The 21,538-nt window shown below is 40.5% G+C and overlaps 2 protein-coding genes across 3 annotated transcripts in view; one reads left to right on the top strand and one right to left on the bottom strand.

Annotated features, from left to right (window-relative positions):
• Positions 1-328: 328 nt before the first annotated feature.
• chordc1b (cysteine and histidine-rich domain (CHORD) containing 1b) lies at positions 329-5,453 on the bottom strand. 2 transcript variants are annotated; one of them, XM_030792608.1, is made up of 11 exons: positions 5,297-5,453; positions 4,651-4,700; positions 4,481-4,537; positions 4,187-4,347; positions 3,819-3,922; positions 3,659-3,717; positions 2,965-3,035; positions 2,322-2,427; positions 1,669-1,788; positions 1,223-1,285; positions 329-1,105 (listed from the first exon to the last, which is right to left on the bottom strand). In XM_030792608.1, the coding sequence occupies exons 1-11, from the start codon at positions 5,358-5,360 to the stop codon at positions 932-934; spliced, it is 1,029 nt and encodes a 342-aa protein (XP_030648468.1). In that variant the 5' UTR covers positions 5,361-5,453; the 3' UTR covers positions 329-931. The 2 variants fall into 2 exon arrangements, with proteins under 2 accessions (XP_030648468.1, XP_030648469.1); XM_030792609.1 differs by lacking the exon at positions 4,481-4,537.
• Positions 5,454-7,498: 2,045 nt separating this feature from the next.
• Positions 7,499-21,538, top strand: part of fat3b (FAT atypical cadherin 3b) — a 37,038-nt gene continuing 22,998 nt past the window's right edge. Inside the window, exons 1-6 of the mRNA XM_030792223.1 lie at positions 7,499-10,757; positions 15,808-16,125; positions 19,317-19,378; positions 20,202-20,516; positions 20,623-20,833; positions 21,087-21,155. Coding sequence (XP_030648083.1) covers positions 7,499-10,757; positions 15,808-16,125; positions 19,317-19,378; positions 20,202-20,516; positions 20,623-20,833; positions 21,087-21,155 — 4,234 coding nt within the window. The remainder of the gene's footprint in view (positions 10,758-15,807; positions 16,126-19,316; positions 19,379-20,201; positions 20,517-20,622; positions 20,834-21,086; positions 21,156-21,538) is intronic.

Here is a 21,538-nt window from a genome sequence, read left to right as displayed (position 1 = left end):
CTGTTGAAAGGCCCTCATTTTCCCTGTCTTGATTATGAATGACTCAGATGTTACTCCCTTGACTTCTGTTTTATTATTCTGGAAATTTAATAATGGCTCTAAAGATTTCTGCAGCATTTCTAAATTCTTTTCAGACAACCTGGACAGTGAAGTGTACACTCCCCCCTCCCAAAAAAAGAGAGAAAAAATGCAGTGCTGAAGGGCTATATAGTCTTGTGGAAGCTATAACTGCATCAAGCACTGAACAAATGCTTACAAATGAAATTTGGTAGACCGTATGCAGAACACCTGGATTGAATTCCCCCCCCCCCCCCCCCCCGTGTTAAAAATAGCCTCTACAGGACAGCAAGAATGAGACAGAATTAAAAGTTAAAACAATACAGTACTCCCCAAGAAGGGCTGAATTGAGGGCAACTGGAGTTGCTTGTAGATGCCTGAAGACTCTTCACCTCTCATCCAAGGGGCTTCCTCAGTTCTCGATTCAACCCTTCTTGGATAACCAAGACCTGGACGACTGAGAATCCTCAGACAATACAGTACTTTCATAGTATACCAAAATCAAATTTGATGAAGGGGGGGGGGGTGAGCAACTCGGTCATAATGTGGCAAAAAAAAAAGTGTTAACATGATAAACGGCTACAGCTCCGTATGACACTAAATTACAAAACAAACTTTGTACAAAGCAGTGGAATGGCATTTAAAAGTTCAACTTGCAGTGTGATCATAAACAGAACCATGTCCCTTTTTTAAAGAAAGAAGAAATGCTGTCATACTTTTAATATAAAGACAAATCCTGTTCGATTCAGAGGTGAAAATCGTTGCAGAGTGGGACTACAGAAATCCCAAAATCAAACACTGGATCAAAAGTGAAGGCTTTTTCTTTTTTTTTTCCCCCCAGTGTTGCAGTAAACATGACCTTTTCTATCCAGGTCTAATCACCGCATTCGTCGTCGCTATCGATCTCTTTATCCTTTTCTGTCTCTTTGGGCTGAGTGGCCGCAGGTGGAAGGTCGAGACGTGCCCAAGTCATCGGTTCAGCTTTCTTCATCACGATTTCGATCTTCGTTGCTAACATGTTCACGATACTTTTGCTCTGGTCGACGACCTGGTTGGGATAAGATTGAGAATATATGTTTTCCTCTGGATGAAGATGACATTTTAACACAATTTATCCGTGTTTAATAAAGGGCGAACGATGTTAATGATCAACTGAAGTACTTACTCCCCATAAGCTGATATTTTGGTCAAATTCCTTTTCCCCTTCAAAAATAATGTGGATATTGAGCTGCAACAAACACAGGGCTTCTTTAGAGAGACTGGCCATTTGGATTAGGCGTAAAGCATAAAATGTTCGTATAATTACTGATACATTTTGTCCCATTAATACCATAAGAAACATTTCATATCACAAAGAAGAAACTCTTGAGAAGGAATTCATGTGTCTTATGGCAGGGTTCATTATGTCTGGTCTTTGAGTGCTTTCTTCCTTCAGGTTACAATATCATCCAGAAACTGTGATCTTTGAATTTATTTAAAAAAAAAAAAAAATCTTCATCTACTCAAGTGATAGCAAAAACCTACAGGATCCAAGCCTCCAGGAGCAGATCTGAAGAAACCAAACTTATGGACACTGATATATTATTTAGATGGTAATTTTAGTGCACATACCAAAGTGCTGTTCCCTTCCACATAGCTCAACTCTGGAACGGAGTTCTTGGCATAGATGGATATAGTGACTTGGCTTCCTGTCTGGTGCCAGTCAAATCGGCATGGTACGACCTTCTTCCCCTGTAAACACCACACCAATGGCTCACACAACTTCCATATTTTTACAGTCATCACACTCTCTCGTACTGTTATAATGTTTCCCTTGTGCATTTCCACAGGACATGACAATCACCATCAACAAATCTAATGCAAAACGCAAAGAGAGACAAAATATGTTACTTTAGAGCAGGGGTCTCAAACTCCGGTCCTGAAGGGCCGGGGTCCTGCTGATTTTTGTTTTCACCTCTTAGTTACCTGTTGATTTTCACCTTGAAAACAGGTGTGGACACTCTTCAGCCAATCAGAGATTCTATTTAGTTGATCTACAAGAAAAACAGCAGGATCCAGGACCGGAGTTTGAGACCCCTGCTTTAGAGAGTGCATGAGTCCTTAGCAGGTGCTGACAAGTTCATTTTAAAATTTCCATAATCCTGTCTTTCCGTGTTTAATAAATTCCAATTAATAATGCACCGTAGCATTCTATGGGATGACGTCAGTAACTAGGGTGACCAAAGATCCCGAGGAATTATTGCGCACAGTGAAAGGACACTAACAGTATCTTTCTTCCGCCATAGATGGCTTCCCCTGGTGCAGCCCTCTTGGGACAGGAAAGTGTTGAAGTCTGAGGTCTTCCTCTTACAGCAGCTCCAGTACTTCATCCTGTAACAACAGGAAAGTGACAACAGAGGACAACTCAACAGGAAGGCAATCCAAAGAAACCAGAAAGCAACAAAAACTTTCTGTACAATCAACATTACATCTGTAATGACTTATGGGAGTAATGACAAAGCACATAAAGGAACTGGAAAATTATTCAATTATTATTTTTTTTATAATCAATTCATATAAGATGTTCTTTTTTTTAAAATATATTCCAGACCAGAGTAAAAGAAGCATTCGAAATACTGAGCTCTGTCCCAATACTCCTACATGAGTCCTTTTACTCATGTCCTTCTTTAGTGAAGTTAATGAAATTCTAACAGGATTGCGTGAGCTGGAGCATTACCAAACAAATATCCAATGAATTCCTTACGATGAGTTTTCATCCAAGCTGTTAATTCAGAGAGGAAGGTCACAACTGGAAAGGGGACAATAAGGAATACTGGGACAGGGCCAAGTCATTCAAATACTTATTTGATTCTGGTATGGTTCATTAAAGACATCTTTCATTTCAGCATTATCGTATTATTAACTGACCCTTCATGGAAAATGGGAACTCCGGCATGGTACATACAGACTTCCTCATTGCTTTCTGGTCCACTGAATGTCTGAGAGACAGAGCAACAACAATAATAACTCACCAGGTATTGTGAGGTTAAGGTACATGAATCAGAGAGCTTTCATCCTCAGCATTAGAGCAAACAGGAATAGACTAGAGTGCATAAGAACACTCTTTTTAGGGAATATGTGGACAAATATTCACGAGGGGAGTTTCGCTGGTTCAACCCGACAATATACAGAGTGGGTAGAAATCCAGACCAATCACTTCAAAACTCTAGAAAAATCTACTCTATATATATTTTAGCCTCACTATTAAATAATGTCCTCCTGTATGTGGATAAGAACACGAAGGTGAATAAAGTGAAGAAATATATATATATATATATATATATATACACACACACAAGCATATTGAATACATATTATTAATATACATTCTCTCTCTATATGTGTGTGTGTGTATATATATATTAGATGTGTGTATGTATGTGTGTGTGTGTATATATATATATATATATATATTACACACACATATACATACATACATATATACACACACACACATATATATATATATATATATATGTATGTGTGTGTGTGTGTGTGTGTGTGTGAAGTGTTACATTAATCAGCTGAAAGGGAATGGTTAAAAATGTGTAATGAACAGTACCTTACTGCAGCCTCCATTTTTGCAAGACGTTCCAATTTTAATTTCATCTCCATCATCCTCTGGAATATAGATGAAGGGGGGGGGGGGGGGGGATAATCACTTTGCTTGAAATCTGGCAGAAATTAAACAGAGGAGGAAGAGAAGGAGAGGGATTACTCACCTTTCTTCTCAACTGCACTTTCCTCAGCTAGTTTCAGTTTTTCTAAAGCCTGCTTGAGGGAGGGTGCAACCTTCAGCTGTAGTCTGGAGAATGGTTCATCTGCACTGCAAAGACAGTAGCAATTCAAAGTTGATAACAGCTTTTTAAACCACACGGTTTTCACATTTGATTGAAGGAGTCCCCTCACAAATGATGTGAAGCCATAGTAAAGAACACATTTGTGTAGATATTCTCAGCATATTTTTATTTGCACAGATGTGTCTTATTCTGGCGCGTTACGACATTCATATTTAAATAAATGCACTGTAAAGCAATGGTATTGAGTTGGAGGGATGACTTAAGATTCCGCCTCTCTAGTAAAATCCTACCTTGGTCGCTGAACTGATTCAAGAGGTTTTGGTGCTTGGATGATGTACTCATTGAACTTTGGTTTAAGATCATCTGCATCTTTCTTGTCTCCAGACGACTTGACCTCTGGCTTTACCGGTTCTGGGGGCTTTTCTTGATTATGAGGCCCTTTTGTGCAACCCTGAGAGTGGTTCACATGCATATTATAAAGGTTTATTAGCAGTTAGAATTTGTTTACTGCTTAATTATAAGAATTGTTCTGTCTGAATGTCTGGTAATCTTTACAAATGAGCAACGTAGATTGATGAACTTACAGGAATGCTAAGGAAATCTGAGAAGTCAGTTGTTCGTCTTTTGCAGCAAGACCAACCCTGAGGGGAAACAAGGAATTTTATTCGTATGCTTTATTATCATAGCTCAGTATCAAAAAATTAAGTTGTGTGCTCAATAGAAAACACACACACACTGATACAGCGTAAGTTACCTTCAGTGCGTCGTGGAAAACTGGCACTCCGGGATGAAATGTACAAGCATCTGAAAAGGAAAAAAAAAAACAAAAACAAACAAAACAAAACAAAAAACTGGATTAAACAATTCTGGGTCATAATCCACTACTCGCCAACATGCCCTTATGGAGCACAAATACAGTGCTGTCTTTCGCGAGATGATCAATTTCCATAGTTAACAAAGTTCAAAAGGGCAATTGGTTTTGAAGCTCCACAATGCTTAAATGCATAAGACTTGCGTTCGGTTGTGACCGCACTGAGGGCTGATCATGGTTAAGCAAACTTTATTGTCTGACCGTCTTTCGAGCAAACGTTACAAACAGCTATCAATTTCAAAGAAAGATACAGACTTACTCTTGAAATAGCTAGCTAGCTGGCTACCTAAACGGCTGGCTAAATGAACTACTGGCAGGAAATCCTCTCTGTTCAGTTAACAGACTACTTTTGAAAATTACCTCTATGATCATCATTTGACACAGTAAAATAACCATCTAAACAGCTTGTTGTGAATCAGAACAAACATAAACCGACTAACACGCCAATTAAACACTATGGTGTAGAATGGTTAGCTGCCGGTGTAGCTTGTATCGCTTCTCTTACTTAGATCTCATTTAAAGTACTCACCATCAAGATTATTTTCTGGATCAAACCGTTGCCCACATCCCTTATTGTAACACAGGACCGACATAATTTAAGATATCTCTAAGAGTATTTTCCCAGAAAATAGCAGAGCGTGGTCAACAGAACTCATACAGCCCTGTAACGCTAGTTACCTGCAGATCTCTCTGGAAGAATGGATGGAGTCTCTTCCGGAATCTCTCGTGCATTTACGGCAAAAACCGTAAAGTGCTTCGAGACAATTCGGCATTCCGGGCGCGTTCAATATGTCGATACCGTGTTACGTTTTGTAACGTTTTCAGGTTGAACTGTAGGCTTGCTGAAGTGACATGGGTGTCACAACCATTTCTGAGATAGCGTGGTCTTCTTCCATGTAAAATGGCTCTTGGCCACATGGAATATTTTAGCCAACCGAATTAAAAGAGTGATTAGTTTTGAGACAGTGATTATATTAGCTGAAGGATGTGGACGCCAACTTATTACGTTTCCTTCCATTTGTATGCATCATTGTATACTTCACCGTATCACATGCCGTAATCATCCTTGGAGACCATGTATTCGGAATCTCAGTTAAAAAAAATCATTTTGGCCTGTAATGAAAATGCCATTTGAGATGATGCACTTTTTTGAATAATGACGCAAAATGGTGCAAAAAAGTACATCAGCTATTTTAGCCTCCTTGAAACTTCCTTTAACAGCTTGCACATACAGAACAGTCCATGGTAACAGAGGATTAAAGATAAAATACATTATTAAGAACAGAATTTTCCGAAAGTAAAACTGAAGAGCCAGTAAAATTAAGCCATAAAAATGAAATTAAGCTATAAAAAATGAAGACTTAAATTGAACTGCAGTAGATGGCACAACAACTGACTGGACTGTGCGGGAAAAGAGCTCTGTCTCGGTGTGTGTGTGTGTGTGTGTGTGTGTGTGTGTGTGAGAGAGAGAGAGAGAGAGTGAGTGTGTGTGTCTGTGTGAGAGAGGAGAGAGAGTGAGTGAGTGAGTGAGAGAGAGGGAGAGAGAGAGAGAGAGAGAGAGAGAGAGGCGGCGCGACAGCGGTTACCTTAAAAGTTTCTATCACGATCTGTAGTCTGACACGCTTTTAGTACTTTAAGCAGAAGAACTGTTTTCCAGTATGAAATGGAAACCGTATTGTTATCACAGCCAAGGCTGATGTTTACGCGTTCGCGAGTGACTATCCTATCATGAGAGCTCGCGGCAGCCTGTGTGCACGGTGCGTATCTTATCACGGTCCACAGTTTGTGGACTGAGAGTGAAATGAATGGCATTGTAGAGGATGTAGTTTGAGAAAGCGGTCGCTCCGTGGATCACGGTGCAAAATTTCTTTTCTCACCCAGAGGTAAGGTGAATCTTTCATTTTCTCATAACAATGTTTGTCATTAGTCACCGCATTAACCTTTTGAGAAAAGATAGGGCTACGGAGAATGAATTCACGATGGAGCGCGCAGCGTGTTATTTACAGTTCCAGAGTTTAATGAATGCCTGTGTAAGACTTAATTACTACTATCAAAAGTTTAATTCGACGGCAGTTGTTAGGTGGTTCGATAGTTGTGTTATCTCGAGTTTTCATCTGTATGCTTTCAGACGTTGATTAAACTTTCGGGTCGGATAGAAATCGGATAAATATACAATTAGGATTTACGTTGAGAGTCAAAACCATTTGTTTACGCGAAAGACATTAGTCACACTGCCTGAAACCGGTAACCTAAACAGTTTGCCAAGGTCTTTTTGAAATCAGTGAAGACAGATGGCATAGGGACTGCATGCAATTACACACATGAGTTTTTAAATTCACTTTGTCATCTTACTCAAGACATTGATTTACACACTATGTAAAAGAAGTCAGTTAATATTACCATCTCGATTGTTTCGTTATTAGTATGTTGACAAGTTTGTACTATATACAGACTCTTAATATTTGTTGGTGAGGCGTAATCTGTTATGCTATCTGAGAGAGGTATAACATCAAATCATAAACGGGGTCCTCAGTTGTTTTATTTTTTATGAAACTTCCATTATTAATTAAGACCGTTCTTTCACAGCCTTTTCTATTTCATCTGAAAACTGCTAAATACTGAAATATCTTAAGTTGCTGACGTACCATTTGACAACTTCACTCTCTTGATTTCTCAATTTTTAGGGTGATTGGGTGATGGCATTTGCATGAGCAGTTACCCAGGGGGCGAAATGAGGACCCTCTTCCCCAGCTTTGCCCTCTTGCTCCTCCACTTGTTTCCCAGCTGGGGACAACTGCTGGAGCCTGGGTCTCCTTCGACATTTCAGTTTACTCGCCCGGTTTACAATGCCACTATATATGAGAACTCTGCAGCGAGGTCCTACATCAGGAGTGAGTTTAGAATGGGGATCACTCTACCGGAATCAGAGCCCTGGGAGATCAAATACTCAGTTGTTTCTGGAGACGATGAAGGGCTCTTTCAGGCGGAAGAGTATGCGTTAGGAGACTTTTGCTTTCTGCGTATCCGAACCAGTGGTGGGAGCTCTGCTATCTTGAACCGCGAGGTGCAGGACAATTACACGTTAACTGTTAGAGCCACCTCGGAAGGTGGCCGAGAGGCGTCGGCGAGAGTTAATGTGCAAGTACTGGACATGAACGACCTCCGACCTCTATTTTCACCTACGGCTTATACCATCTCTGTACCTGAGAGCACCCCTGTGGGAGCCAGTGTTGCTCAGGTGACAGCCACTGATGCAGACATTGGCTCCAATGGAGAATTTTATTATTTCTTCAGAGAAGAAGTGGAACAATTTGCCGTGCACCCTACCAGCGGAGTTATATCTCTCACCACAAGGCTGAACGCAGATGAAAGGAGTCGCTTTGACCTTGAGGTGTTTGCCATTGATCGTGGAACAAAAGTTTATGGAAACACTGGAGTGAGCAGCACAGCTAAGCTAATCATCAACATCAAACGTCTGAATGAGTTTGCGCCCGTCATAAATGCTGTTGCTCTTGTCCCATCACTGTTGGATAAAGACCCTGTTTATGCTGTCGTCACCGTTGAGGACATGGATGAAGGGTTAAATGGGGACATTGAATGGGTTGCGATTATTGAGGGTGATCCATTGGAACAGTTTGTGCTTGACAGAGCAGCAGTTGGGAATGAGTACAGAGTAAAAATGTCTGATCCGGTGGACTGGGATGTATTTCCATATGGCTGTAATCTCACCTTTCAAGCTAAAGATAGAGGCAACCCTCCAAAATTCTCCAACGTTGAAGTAGTTCAGCTGTTAGTGAAAAAGCCACAGTTGGCTGTGTTGGCCGGGTTTGAAAAAGAAATGTACAGAGCTACAATCAGTGAGATTTCACCACCTGGGATTTTTGTGGAGACTGTTAGAATCTCTCCAGTACCGCCAACAGTGAGCTATATATTGAATCCCTCCCCCGATTCTGATTTCTTTATCATAAACTCTTTCACTGGCACAATCTCAACAGCCAAGCAGTTTACTAGTGTAGGACAGGAGCTCTTTGAATTGGAAGTGACAGAAGAAATGAGTGGTCTGAGAGCCAAAATACAGGTCACAGTCGAAGACGCCAACGACAACGCTCCCGTTTTTACCCAGCCGTCTTATGAAGTCTCTGTTAACGAGAGCGCTCCAATTGGCACTGTCATTCTGGTGGTGTCTGCTCAGGACAGTGACAAAGGGGAGAACGGATACATAACCTACAGCATAGCTAGCCTTCAGTCTCTGCCCTTCACAATTGATCAGAATTCAGGAGAACTGAAAATAGCAAAAAAATTGGACTTTGAATCCTCATTAGAGACTTACACATTTGCTGTGCGGGCTTCTGACTGGGGCTCACCCTATAGACGTGAAAATGAGGTCAATGTCACGGTTTGGTTGCTGAACATTAATGACAACCAGCCTCTCTTTGAACGCGTTGCTTGTAAGGGGGTGATTTCTCGTGATTTTCCTGTAGGCCAAACAATCATTACTATGTCTGCCATCGATATAGATGAGCTCAGTTTAGTTAAGTATAATATAGTTTCTGGAAATGAGCTGGATTTATTCAACCTTAATCCAGATTCTGGCATATTGTCACTGAGAAGGTCTCTGGCTGGAGTCAATGTTAAAAATGGTCTTTTCAGCTTGAAGGTAGTTGCTACAGACGGGGAAATGTTTTCAGAACCCACTTTTGTTAATATATCTGTTGTGAGAGGGAGAATGCCACCAAGGAGTTTCAGTTGTAAGGACACAAATGTTGCACAGAGATTAGCTGAAAAACTTCTGAACAAAGCAACAGCCATAGGCAAGTCTAAAATTGAGGAGGGCTATACAGACCTGTTTTCGGTCAACAAACAGACTCCTCAGTTTGAATCACTTCCCTCAGACATTTTAGTTCGTGAAGATGTGGCTGTTGGAGCGAATGTCTACCAAGTGAGTGCAAAAGACGATGACACAGGCTTTAATGGTCAGATCCTATACACCATCTCTGATGGTAACACTGACAGCTGCTTCAATATTAACATGGAAAGCGGATTAATATCGGTTTATCAGCAGCTGGACCGTGAGAGAACAGACAGATATTTCCTTAACATAACCATTTATGACTTGGGCCTTCCACAGAGGTCCAGCTGGAGGCTGTTGACTGTGAACATTGAAGACGTGAATGATAACAGTCCACGGTTTCCACAAGAGAGTTACACAGTGCTGGTGCCAGAGAACACAGCCATTGGCACGGAAGTCATCAGGCTCACAGCTACAGATGGCGACCTCGGTCAGAATGGTGAAGTCTACTACACCATATTAACAAACTCTCCCCACTTTGGTATTAATAGCGAGACAGGGGCAGTTTATGTTTCTGGCCAACTCGACAGAGAGTCCATCACAGATTTTACCCTCAAGATTGAGGCCAGAGATAAGGCAGAAAGGGGAAACCAGAGATTTTCAGTGACGACGCTAAAAGTGTATTTGGAGGATGTGAATGATTGCGCGCCGCTGTTTATTCCCAGAAGTTATAGTTGTCGTGTCTTGGAAGACCTTCCACAGGGCACTGTCATTACTTGGCTGCAGACACAAGACCCGGACCTCGGATTAGGTGGGAAAGTTAGATATTCCTTGCTCAGTGATTTCAATGGGACCTTCAAGGTCCATGCGGAGAGTGGAGCTGTTCGGGTGGGCAAGGAACTGGACTACGAGAAGCAACAGTTCTACAACATCTCTGTGGTCGCCGAAGACTTGGGCTACCCCATTCAGTCTCGCTCCGTCTCTTACATCGAGGTGGAAATTGTTGATGTGAATGAAAACCTGAATGAGCCTTATTTTGTGGATTTTGCAGTGAAGGGCACTGTTAGGGAGAACTCACGCGTTGGGACCAGTGTAGCACAAGTTACTGCAAAGGATGATGACAAGGGGAGAGATGGAGTGATACGATACTCTATCAAAGCTGGAAGTGGTCTTGGGAAGTTTTCTATTGATGAGGAGACTGGTATGTGTCATCTTGCCTCAACATTTCGCATGTTGCTTGTTTTATACATGTCCTTTATGTTGCTTTTCTATGCTTACACAGGACAGAAACTAAACTTTTCAATTTAAAAAACAACAGTTTTGTTTATTTGCTGATTTTTATGTACAGAGCAACTTTGAATTATTTTCTTCTACGTCAGAAATCAAGTACCATGCTGTTAGCTGCACTGGCAGTAAACTTCACGCTTGGTTTTTTTTTTTAACTCACAACCTGCTAGTCACAAATTCACAACTTCACTTACCACTGCACAAGAAGTCCAAATCTACTTGGGTTTGCTTGTTTTTATCCGGAGGGCCACTGCGGGTCAACATTGTTCTGTACCGTAAATTGAGCTCAGTGCCTGTGCTGCTACAGCCTTATGATTGATTATTTTCTCCTGAAGTGTGATCAGTCTTATGTGCTCACGGTAAAACGAAGCCAATGCAAGAACATTATTAGAGGAGAGCTGCTGGCACAGACATAGTGCCTACGCTGGCATCATCGTGCAGATTGAGTGGCATTAAAGGTCACTGCGGCATTATTTGTCTTGGTAGCAAATTTGAGTTCTATTGGATGAAATTGCTTCTTTGAGCCATCAGAGCTGACCAGTGACCTAGAAAGCTGGATTTAACCTCTATGGTCTGAAATAATGTTCATTATAAGTCATTTTGAGCTTTTTACCTCACAGTTGAAACTCTTTTTAGTGTCTACCATTAAAGCAAGAATGCACAATCAGCAAAAGTACAGCTAATGCAAACGTATTTTAAAACAAAAAAAAACAACTTTGCATGTCTTGTCCTTTGAATTGGGTGTATACCACCCTATGAATCACGGCTAATTATTATTGATGGGAGGGACCAGAGAACAGCTCTGGGGTGCTAGTGTGGTCCAGGATTCACATGTCAACTAATTAGGTTGAGCCTCGTAATCGTGCAGTCATTAGAGCTGAAATAAGGGAAGCTGGTCACATCAGACTGCTAGATGAGTGTGGATTTCCCATAGAGAATCGGGGAGCGCAGACTGTTGTGAGGGAAACATGAGAGAGGCGCCAGAGTCTTCTTTCATCTTCAAAGCGCAAAGCGCTTCATATCTCTTCTCACCTTGTACATATCTACACGCACATCTCGTATTTTTGCCTAATGACTTTTGTTGTGCCAATAACTCAAGATTGATTTTCAAGAGGTCATTTTAGTCTTGCAGAACTTTGGGAGAAAATTGAGAGAAGACAATGCATCCCCCCACCCCTTAGCAGTTGTCAGCAAATTATAATTTATAGACACTTGGAGTTCCTTCTTTTATCACTCTGATAAGCATTTGATATGTGCTATGCCTCAGTAATAAGAGCTGCTGGAATCCCCCTGGCCCAGGTGCTACAAAGAGGCAAAAGAACAGTGGGAATTACAAGGGCTTACATATGCAGTGCTCTTCTACTTTAAGCAGGCATTGGTATTCCTGTTGAGACTTTGGGAAATAAATCTAAGCACATTCTCATTCAGTCTGCTGTCGAGAAAAACGTTCTGTGTTAATACGCCCTGTAAGTCCGGGTGCATTTTCTTGTCTCTTCGTTCCGAATCTTTGCTACTAAGAAAAAAAAAGAAACCTCAGAAGTGTAGCACATCCAAAAAGTCAGGATCACATATATTGTGTTCATACAAAGTCATGGGAGCTGAAAATCTTTCCCCCCTGCAGGTCCTTTATTTTTTTTTTTTTAGGACTTTTGAACTTGAATGTTTTTCAAAGAGGGGGGGGGGGTCAAAAATTTGGAGCTTTGATGTTTGTGAACGTGAATGGAAACATCTTCATTGTACCGTAACCAGGTTGCGGATCAGACTGAGAGTGCGGGGTATAGTGAAAAGATTACTTCTACAAAACAGCTATTGGGTTGGTGCCTGCTATAGGAACAACTGCCCCAGAAAAATGGGATGGTTCTTATTTAGAGAAATGCGCTTGATTGGGGTTTTTCAAAATACTCAACGTGCAAGATTATTTTAGTTGTGCTTCTGTTACTCTTACGAAACTGTTTTTTTAAGGCAGAAAGATCATGAATTTTTTATTGTTTACATATCCATTTTTAAATTATATATGAATTTATTGAATATTAACAGTAAGCGTTTTAAGTGAAGATAGATTGAAGGGTGAGAAAGACTGACAGATGAAATATTATTCTGTCTAGCAATATTATAATCCTGCCCAAAATGTTTTCAGTGTAAAAATATAGTTTAATTGATTTATTTATAAACAAAAATTGCGCTTAACATTTAGTTTTTGCTTGACTATCTGCTGTTTGATTAAAATATTATATGTATAATTTTCAGTTTTTTAGACATTCACCTAGAATTTTTTTTCTGCAAAAATCTTAGAACGAAGTTTCTTGACTAATAATTTTAATGGTAATTGCATGATAACGTATGAGTCATTGTATATCGCTCACAAATTAAAGCACAAACCCTAAGTAACTGCCCACACACGTTGCCTGACAAAAACACATCAACCCTCAAGTATTAGATTTTCTGAAGCAAAGTTGAACCAAATATTAAATTATACCATGTATGGTATATGTAATGCGCAAAGAATATTGATTAAGCATTCCTTAACTCACTATTACAATTTTACTGACACACTCTATTGAATGTGGAATACCTACAGAATTAACATGGGAATTGCTGCATTTCTTTATTGAGCCGAAATATCTTGCACCAGATCTTTACAGTATATCTGGCATTTTTAAAACCACATGGTGTTAAAAAGAGGATAGTTAATCATGTTAGTTAATTGAATTGTCCCTCAATTGCCCTGAGAAGAATCTTTAAGGTCATAACCTTTTGTAATTCTTTAAATGAGATTCAATATCACGTGGCTTTTTGTTTCAGCAGTTCGCCATCATCTTGATTCATCTGTTCTATAAGCTCTTCATATTGGGGTCTTAGAAAGTTGCTGAGCTCATCTTTAACACCCAGTGCCACACGCCTTTCTCATTTTCAACTTAAACATCCCATCTCCTTGTAAACAGTCGATTCTGTTATCTTTGTAAACCTCTTTAATGGGCCGATGACTGTGTTTGCGCTGGGGCTCTTCCATTTGGTTCAATTTGAAAAACTGAATTTAACTTCAGTTTTTTTTTTTATCATGTTCTATTCAGTAAGAAAGAATGCTTGCAAATTTTCTCTTGATTTGATTTTGTGTAAGTGAAGTACTTGCTGAGACTACCTGACTTGCTGTGTGATTCTTGCTGCCTAGGTGTAACTTTAGTAGCTAGATTTGTTTCTGTTTGTGCTGTGTACAGATGTTACACTGCAGTTGCTTGAGTTTGAAATGCAAGACCCAAATCTGTCCGCCACATCCACAATCAGTACGTTTATGTCTGCATTGCAGTTGCATTTAAGTGTGTGTGTGTGTGTGCATGTGTGTGTTGTGCACACACACACACACACATGCATGCACACACACACACGGACACACATATACATACACACACACACACACACACACACACACACACACACACACACACACACACATACACACACACACACAAACATGCATGATACATATGTGTGTGTTAGTGCATGCACGGTTTTACACTCTTTCTCCACTGTTTTCAGCTCTATAGGTTCAGCCGTGAGCCAGGATTGTGAACACACTTTTTTTCCACTTTTCTTCATGAAGCAGTGCTATGATTGTATCCTTCACTGCTGTGAACAGACCAGTCACCTGTCACACTTAGTTATGTCTCAAAGGATCTGAGCCGTCAGCTTCAAATGAAGCTGCTGGATTTCTCTCTTTCTCTCACACGTGTGCGTGCATGCGTGTGTGTCAACGTGTATGTGTGTGTGTGTGTGTGTGTGTGTGTGTGTGTGGCCTTGGGCTCTTGATATCTTCCTCTTAAGCTTTTTAGTTTTTAGTTACAGTCTGGAACCTGCGTGCTGCGAGTGCTATTTTCTTTCCACTCATGGTGCCTGTGAGAGTCTGCGCCCCGGGGTGAGATTTTTGACTGAGTGCTTCACTCCATACCATGGCACGGACAGGGGATGGGCAGCTGACCGATCGACCCGCAAGCGCTTCCACAAAATGGGTCACTCAGTCAGCAGCTCCCCTTCCCCAACAGTGATCATATTTACATGTGCTCCAATGTCGCAGCGTCTAAAGTCCTAATCAAAGAATAGCCAAGGCAGCATTTTAGTCAGGGACGATTAGACGTTCTACACTTAAGACCTGAAGGTCGTTCAGTACCCCCCACCCCCCACCCCCGTATGGGGCTGCTGCTGTCTTGCCCTTGGGGGGCAGGATGCTCTCCGGTCCAGCTGAGCTCTTGTAAAGTTAACTTTTGAAACAGGCTACTCAGTGTCTGCTGGAATTGCATATCACCCTATAGCAGCGTGACTACTCAGCAAATCTCTCATACGTCATGCGTTTACAGTGAAAGCATGCAGTCATGAACGAAACTTCATATATTATGTAGGATTACTATGTTGTCCATTATTCTTAACATTTAATAATTGATCACAGAGGTATTTTTGGTTGTTGATTTTTATTTTTAAAGGAAGTACAATATGAAGGAAAAATAGACCATTATGCCAGATCAACATTTCGTGTTTTGAAGACAGGGCGGTTTTTCATGTGTTGTTTCCCTCAGAGCCGAATGTTCCGCGGCAATGTCCTCAGTCAATGTCTCCGGGGAAATTTCACTGTCAGTTTGGTCGGGGCAGTATTTGATATAACCACGGTGATGACACTTTGTGCAAAAGAAAGGCTATCCTGGCGCGACCCTGTCTCTCTAACGCCATAAAAAAATAAGCCAGTTGTACCATGTCGCTGTAATGTTATCAACGCTGACTTGAGCTGTGTTTTGTTTTGTGTCTCATACAATAACAAAAGTCCAGAGTTCCACTGGAAATAAACGCGTTCCCAATGCAAACATGCAAACATTTTATTCATACGTTTCTGTTAAATGTTTTATTTCAGCAACGTGCACTATCAAAGTAGACTTTAACAGCCTTTTGATCATTTTCACTCTCTTTCTTTCTTTCAACAGGAGTGATCTACACCACTGCTGTTCTCGACCGTGAAACTCAAGCCTCTTATTGGTTGACAGTCTATGCAACAGACAAAGGGGTGGTTCCTCTGTCTGCCTCTATCGAAGTGTTTGTCCAGGTGGAGGACATCAACGATAATGCACCGCTGATACCTGACCCCATCTATCACCCCACTGTAATGGAGAATTCGCCAAAGGATGTGTCCGTCATCCGCATCCAAGCGTGGGACCCTGACATAACCGTTTCAGACAGTCGACTCTCTTACAGAATAACAGCTGGCAATCCACAGAATTTCTTTGCCATCAATTCCAAGACAGGTGAGAATCTGTCTCGATAAGGTTTCTGGTCGTTTTTCAATCCTGTTATCAGTATTGCAGTTGAGCAGGTCCTCTTCCCAAGAGGGACTTATCAAGACTGCTTGACATACATATACATGCAGGTGCAAATAAATATGAGGATGATTCTGATGAAACCAAAGGCGAAATATGTGATTCCTCAGTTAAAGTAAACTCATTATGTAGGGAGGACTTTTTGAAGCAATTGAAAGCTCTAAGTGTTGTTTTAATTGCGTATTTTGAAAGTGGTAACAGTCAATATTTTTTCAATTAACTTTTGTTGTTTTTCGTTTGAATAACCCTGAAGATAAAACCCAAATTGCTAATGGATTTAATTTGTATTTTGTTGTTGGCTGTGTTTTTTTTTTTTTTTCATGATGAGCAGGACATAAATGTCTCCTTCCTCTGGAACTTCTACGTTAGGTGACCTACTTCAACTTTTTTTTTTTTTAGAAAGCAACACATCTTCTCTTTTTTATGTGGAACATTTCCGTGTCAATTAGTTCAATCCCTGCTTTTAGACTATGAGTAAGGATTTGTACCCCAGATTGATCAAAACACACACACACACACACACACACAGACACACACACACTGTCAGTGAAGACAGCTGCAGTGAAGTTTATTTGCCTCCTTAGTCACTCACAAGAACCAATCTCTCCACACAGACTTGCTCTGACATGGGACTCACTCATCTCCTTGCACAGGAGGGTGCAAAGTCCTGATGGCTCACTGCTGCATCACTTGTTTGCCTCTCTAGTGATTCATGGGTGATCAGCAGTATGTGGAGCTTCAGTCGATAAATTAATTAAACATTGGTTAGTTCCACTGGGAAAGTTCTTCGTATGACAATCAACAAATCCCCCGTGGCAGAGTGTCGTACCCCATAACTGTCAGTAAAACACATTGCTTTTCCAAGAAAGCTTAATGTGGCAGATTCAAAGATTTAGAGCTTTCTAGTCAACGCTGTCCAGTTTTTCTATGTGCGTGCGTGTGTGTGCGTGTGTGTGTGTGTTTTTTGACTAAATTGATGGTATCCACCAGAATTTTCTACAGCGGATTCTGGTGGAAACTGCAGAGACAGAAAGGAATGTGCGTATTTTGAATGTTGTATTTGTTTTGTTTGTTTCTTCTAATTTTAGTTAAATCAAGCAAACACAAACACGGTTCCTGAAACTTAACACGTACTTGCTGGAATCAATGTTTAGTTTGTATGCTATGATCACAACTGTCTGTGGGCAAGACTGAAATGGTTGCAAGATTACAAAACATTTGGAGAGTAAAAACATCAGCTCATCAGCAGTCCAGAAAGAAAGAGAATGAAAAATAGACCTTGAACTTGAACCTACTGAAGTGGTAGAGATGTAATTACTCACACACTTTTGACAGATATTGGATTTAAGTTCCTGCACTTTGTGTATTGCGTCCAATTCCGCCACATCGACCAGAATGTGCCTTGATATATTTTATTATTTACATAATTTAATTGAATAAACCTTTTTTTTAGGCATGTCCTCAAGTCAACGACAGTTTTTCATTTTAAAATAGCAATAACTAGAATTGCTATGTAAACAAGTGTTCCTAACATCATGTTGTTATATTCTGTAGATTTGTTTTCTCTAATCAGATTGTACCTCGGAACTATTGCCGGCCGTGTCTAATTCAAAAAAGAATTTATTTTAGCCTTTTCATAACAGCTTGACCTCACTCAGAGGTACACGTTCTTGGACATTTAAATTTGATGTTGGGATCACGCTTAAAGTTCTAAGTGCATTCCCCATTGTTTTGTTTTATTTGTTTGTTTGGTTATGAGTCCTTAATCCTTTGATTCATGGCCTGTTCTTCTGATCCATCAGCTCTGAGGCACATGTCTGTCATTCACATAATTTGTTTAATTGAAGCTCTCTAGCTTAGGATGACACAGATATGGGAATGTGCTATATCCAGCTGTGTAGTTAAAGTACCAATCATGTTGAAGTGCTTTGTTGCCATGGCGAATGGACACAGTGGGCCAGTGGCACTAGCTAAGATGTAAAGAGGAGAAAGCCACATTAATCTCCGCTAGAATCTGTCATAGGGTGTCATTGCACAGTACCGAGAGAAAGGATGTTCTAAAAAAAAAAAAAAATGATTTATTTATTTATTTTAATTATGCATGTATCAGCTCAAAACAGCTTCATCGAAAACATATTTTAATATTGCAGTGTATGCTTTTGCATTCAGAAAAGTTCCAATGAGATATATTCACAGAGGGAATTGAAATACCAGGGCATATATTGTGATTAATATATGTAGAGATCGGGGGAAGCTGTCGTCGTCTGTATCTCCAGCCTGTTCAAAGGTTTTGACGAAAAAAAAAATAACCCCACAATACTCACGAGAAAAATGCAGGAATATTTGCTTTGAGTCAGCACAAAACAAAGTCTTTCTTTTTACTTTTCCTTTCAGTTCACCAAAGTAATTTCAGTCCTTTGGAGTTTTGATTTGTCATCATGTTCTATTCGAAGAGAAATTTTGGGACACTGCGGATCCCTGATATTCATAACAGTATCATCAGTGCAGTTCTCTCTGATATTTGTCACAGATTATGTCTAGTTTCTCTTTATTAAAATGCATTTTGGATGTGTTGTGCATCACTGGAAGTACAATTTTACTTTCACGAGTAAACATCACATTATTTTTAAATGTTATTTCACGTTCATTTTACCTCAGTTCAGATTAACTTCAAACTGACAGACCAATTCGTAGATAAACAAATCATGTTCTCAAGTTTGAGTTCTTGCATGGATGAAGTCTCGTGGATGGATCTATTGCTAGAGTGGCTCCCTCAAACTAAATGTCTTCAATGTCACGTAGTCCCTTTTCGATTGGCCACAAGGGGCTTGCCAAACAAACTCAGTGATTCCACCTCACGTTATCTGTGAAATAAGCTTATGCCAAAGGTCTCTCAAGCTTCCTGAGCCGCGGTTTCGCACATTAGCTTACAAATTACCATCATACGTGTGTGCGCATGTTTTGAATTTGTGTTGTGTGGGCATGCGTGGAAAAGACAGTTATGGGAATTTGGGATGCTTACACGAAGCCATTTCATTTCATCCAGTGTTAGCGCTTCATATTAATAATAATGTATTCTGATTTTTGTGTTTTATTATTTATAATGTGTTTTCCTTCAGGACTCATCACTACGACATCAAGAAAACTAGACAGAGAGCAACAGGCAGAGCATTTCCTAGAGGTACATTTCTACTACCCATACAACTCTCTGCACATACACTCTTCTAAAATACAAGCCAGTGGTTTTCATTCCATTTTTTGTCGTTAGATCTTCTAGAAGTGATAATTATTGGAAATCTGTAAGGGAGTTTAGATTATGAGAAGCGATAACAGAAGCGATAGCGATAACCCTGGCTTAGCTCCGTGTGGTATTCCAGAATCCATGTGCCATTTTTTAACAGTCTGGTGAACATCTCCTCATTGATCAGCTGATCAGGATTTTACAGTCACACGGGTCAATAATTGTGGGAGTGATTCCCCGTGATTCATAATCCACGTGGCCTGTCAAAAGAGTGGCCCATTGATTTTGTGTCCTCCTTATGATGGTCCACTGTGCAATGGGGTTCCAGTCCCAAAGCCACTGGCAGCTACACTGACTGAGGCCCAGAGACCGCATGACATCAACCTAGTCTTTTTTGTGAGCAATCAGCTTTTCAATGACCATTACCTAATGGATCTATGAAGAGGTCACGAGGTGAAAATTGCCCCCACATGCTCACTCTCTCTCAGATCACGTTGTGTTTATACCGCAGGGTTGACTGAGAATCATTTTATCTGCAGAGGCAAATGCTGTGAATTTAAAACATGACAACATCATAAATCTTCAGCATGATAATGCCCTTTATTATACCTTTATGTATGTATTAGTGTAAGTTTATGTGCTCTGTTTCTTTAAAACATGCATGGTTGGGGTATCCTATGTCAATTATGCATGCTTTAGTCTTTTTTTAAGGAGTCTTTTTCTACATGCCTATATCAGTATCTGTACATCTTTTAATGTTTAGGTAACAGTGAGGGATGGAGGAGGCGTGTCCAGACAGTCTACAGCGTGGGTGATTGTGCATGTTCAGGATGAGAATGACAATGCGCCGGAATTCCCCGAAAAAGTATACCGTATCAGTCTGCCCGAACGGGATCGCAATAAGCGAGGCGACCCCATCTACAGGGTATTCGCCTACGACCGAGACGAGGGACCCAACGCTGACCTAACCTACAGCATTGTGGAGGGCAACGAGGACGGCAAATTTTTTATAGACTCCAAAACTGCTATGGTGTCATCCAGGAAGATGGTCACTGCAGGGAGCTATGACATCCTGAAGGTATATGGCTTTAATGATATCACTGGCCCATTCCATGATATCCATGATAAAGTCGATTATTGTCATTGTTTCGATTGATCCTGTACGTTTCCTCTGTCCGGTCTAGATAAAAGCAGTAGATAATGGCAACCCTCCAAAATGGTCCACCACCAGTCTGCATGTTGAGTGGATCCGTAAGCCATTACCTTCACCACAGTCATTGCGGTTCATTAAACCCAGCTACAACTTTACAGTCCTGGAGAACATCAAAGTGGCAGAGGTTGTGGGACCGGTCTCGGTCCGACGAACTGACACACCACTGTGGTTTGATATCATCGGTGAGCTCCAGAGATGCAAGGTTGACCTGTCAACAATCAGATATGAGACTGTTACTGCTCTTAAAAAAAGTTCCTTAAAAACTTTGTCTTCTTTACATGTGATGCTTTAATTTGATTTTACAGGAAACTGGTTTCAAATTTTGCAATTATTATGCAAGTTTCCTCTTCATAGATTTTTATTATTGTGTTGTTATGTTAATCTGTGGTTCATTTTTTTTTTTTTTTTTTTTTTTTTTGGCCTGTTTCTGGAAAGGTGGTAGGACATCGCGAGAAATGTTTTACATTCCCCAGAGCTCTTGTGTAGGAAACTGTTCTGGTACAGGTAAGATTACTTTCAGCGTGCTTTTATTTTAAATTTGCTATCCATTACACAGGTTGGTTTATCTGGTATTCTGAAGAACTTTCTTGAAGAACTCTGTTTGGCTTAAGGCCAGAGAAAAACTCTGGATACTGTAAACACAGTTAGCACGCAACTACCTTCCAGACGCCGGGTTCTGTGATCTCTGTTAAGAGCGGAGGAAATTGAGTGGAATTGGATGAAATGCATGTTATGAATACTAAAATGCTTGGAGAGTCTGCCGTCATCCTTCAGAATGGACCGGAATTAATGATGTGAAGAACTGCAGAGGAGGAGCGTGATCCTGCCGTGGCTGGTTGTGGGAGTGAGAGATAAGAGACACATGGTCTGATGTAAAACACGAATAC

This window comes from Chanos chanos, chromosome 15, assembly GCF_902362185.1.
Source record: "Chanos chanos chromosome 15, fChaCha1.1, whole genome shotgun sequence".
In the NCBI taxonomy this organism is placed as follows: Eukaryota; Metazoa; Chordata; class Actinopteri; order Gonorynchiformes; family Chanidae; genus Chanos; species Chanos chanos.
Note: the sequence above shows the minus strand (reverse complement) of the source record. Positions and strands in the feature narration are given on the sequence as shown.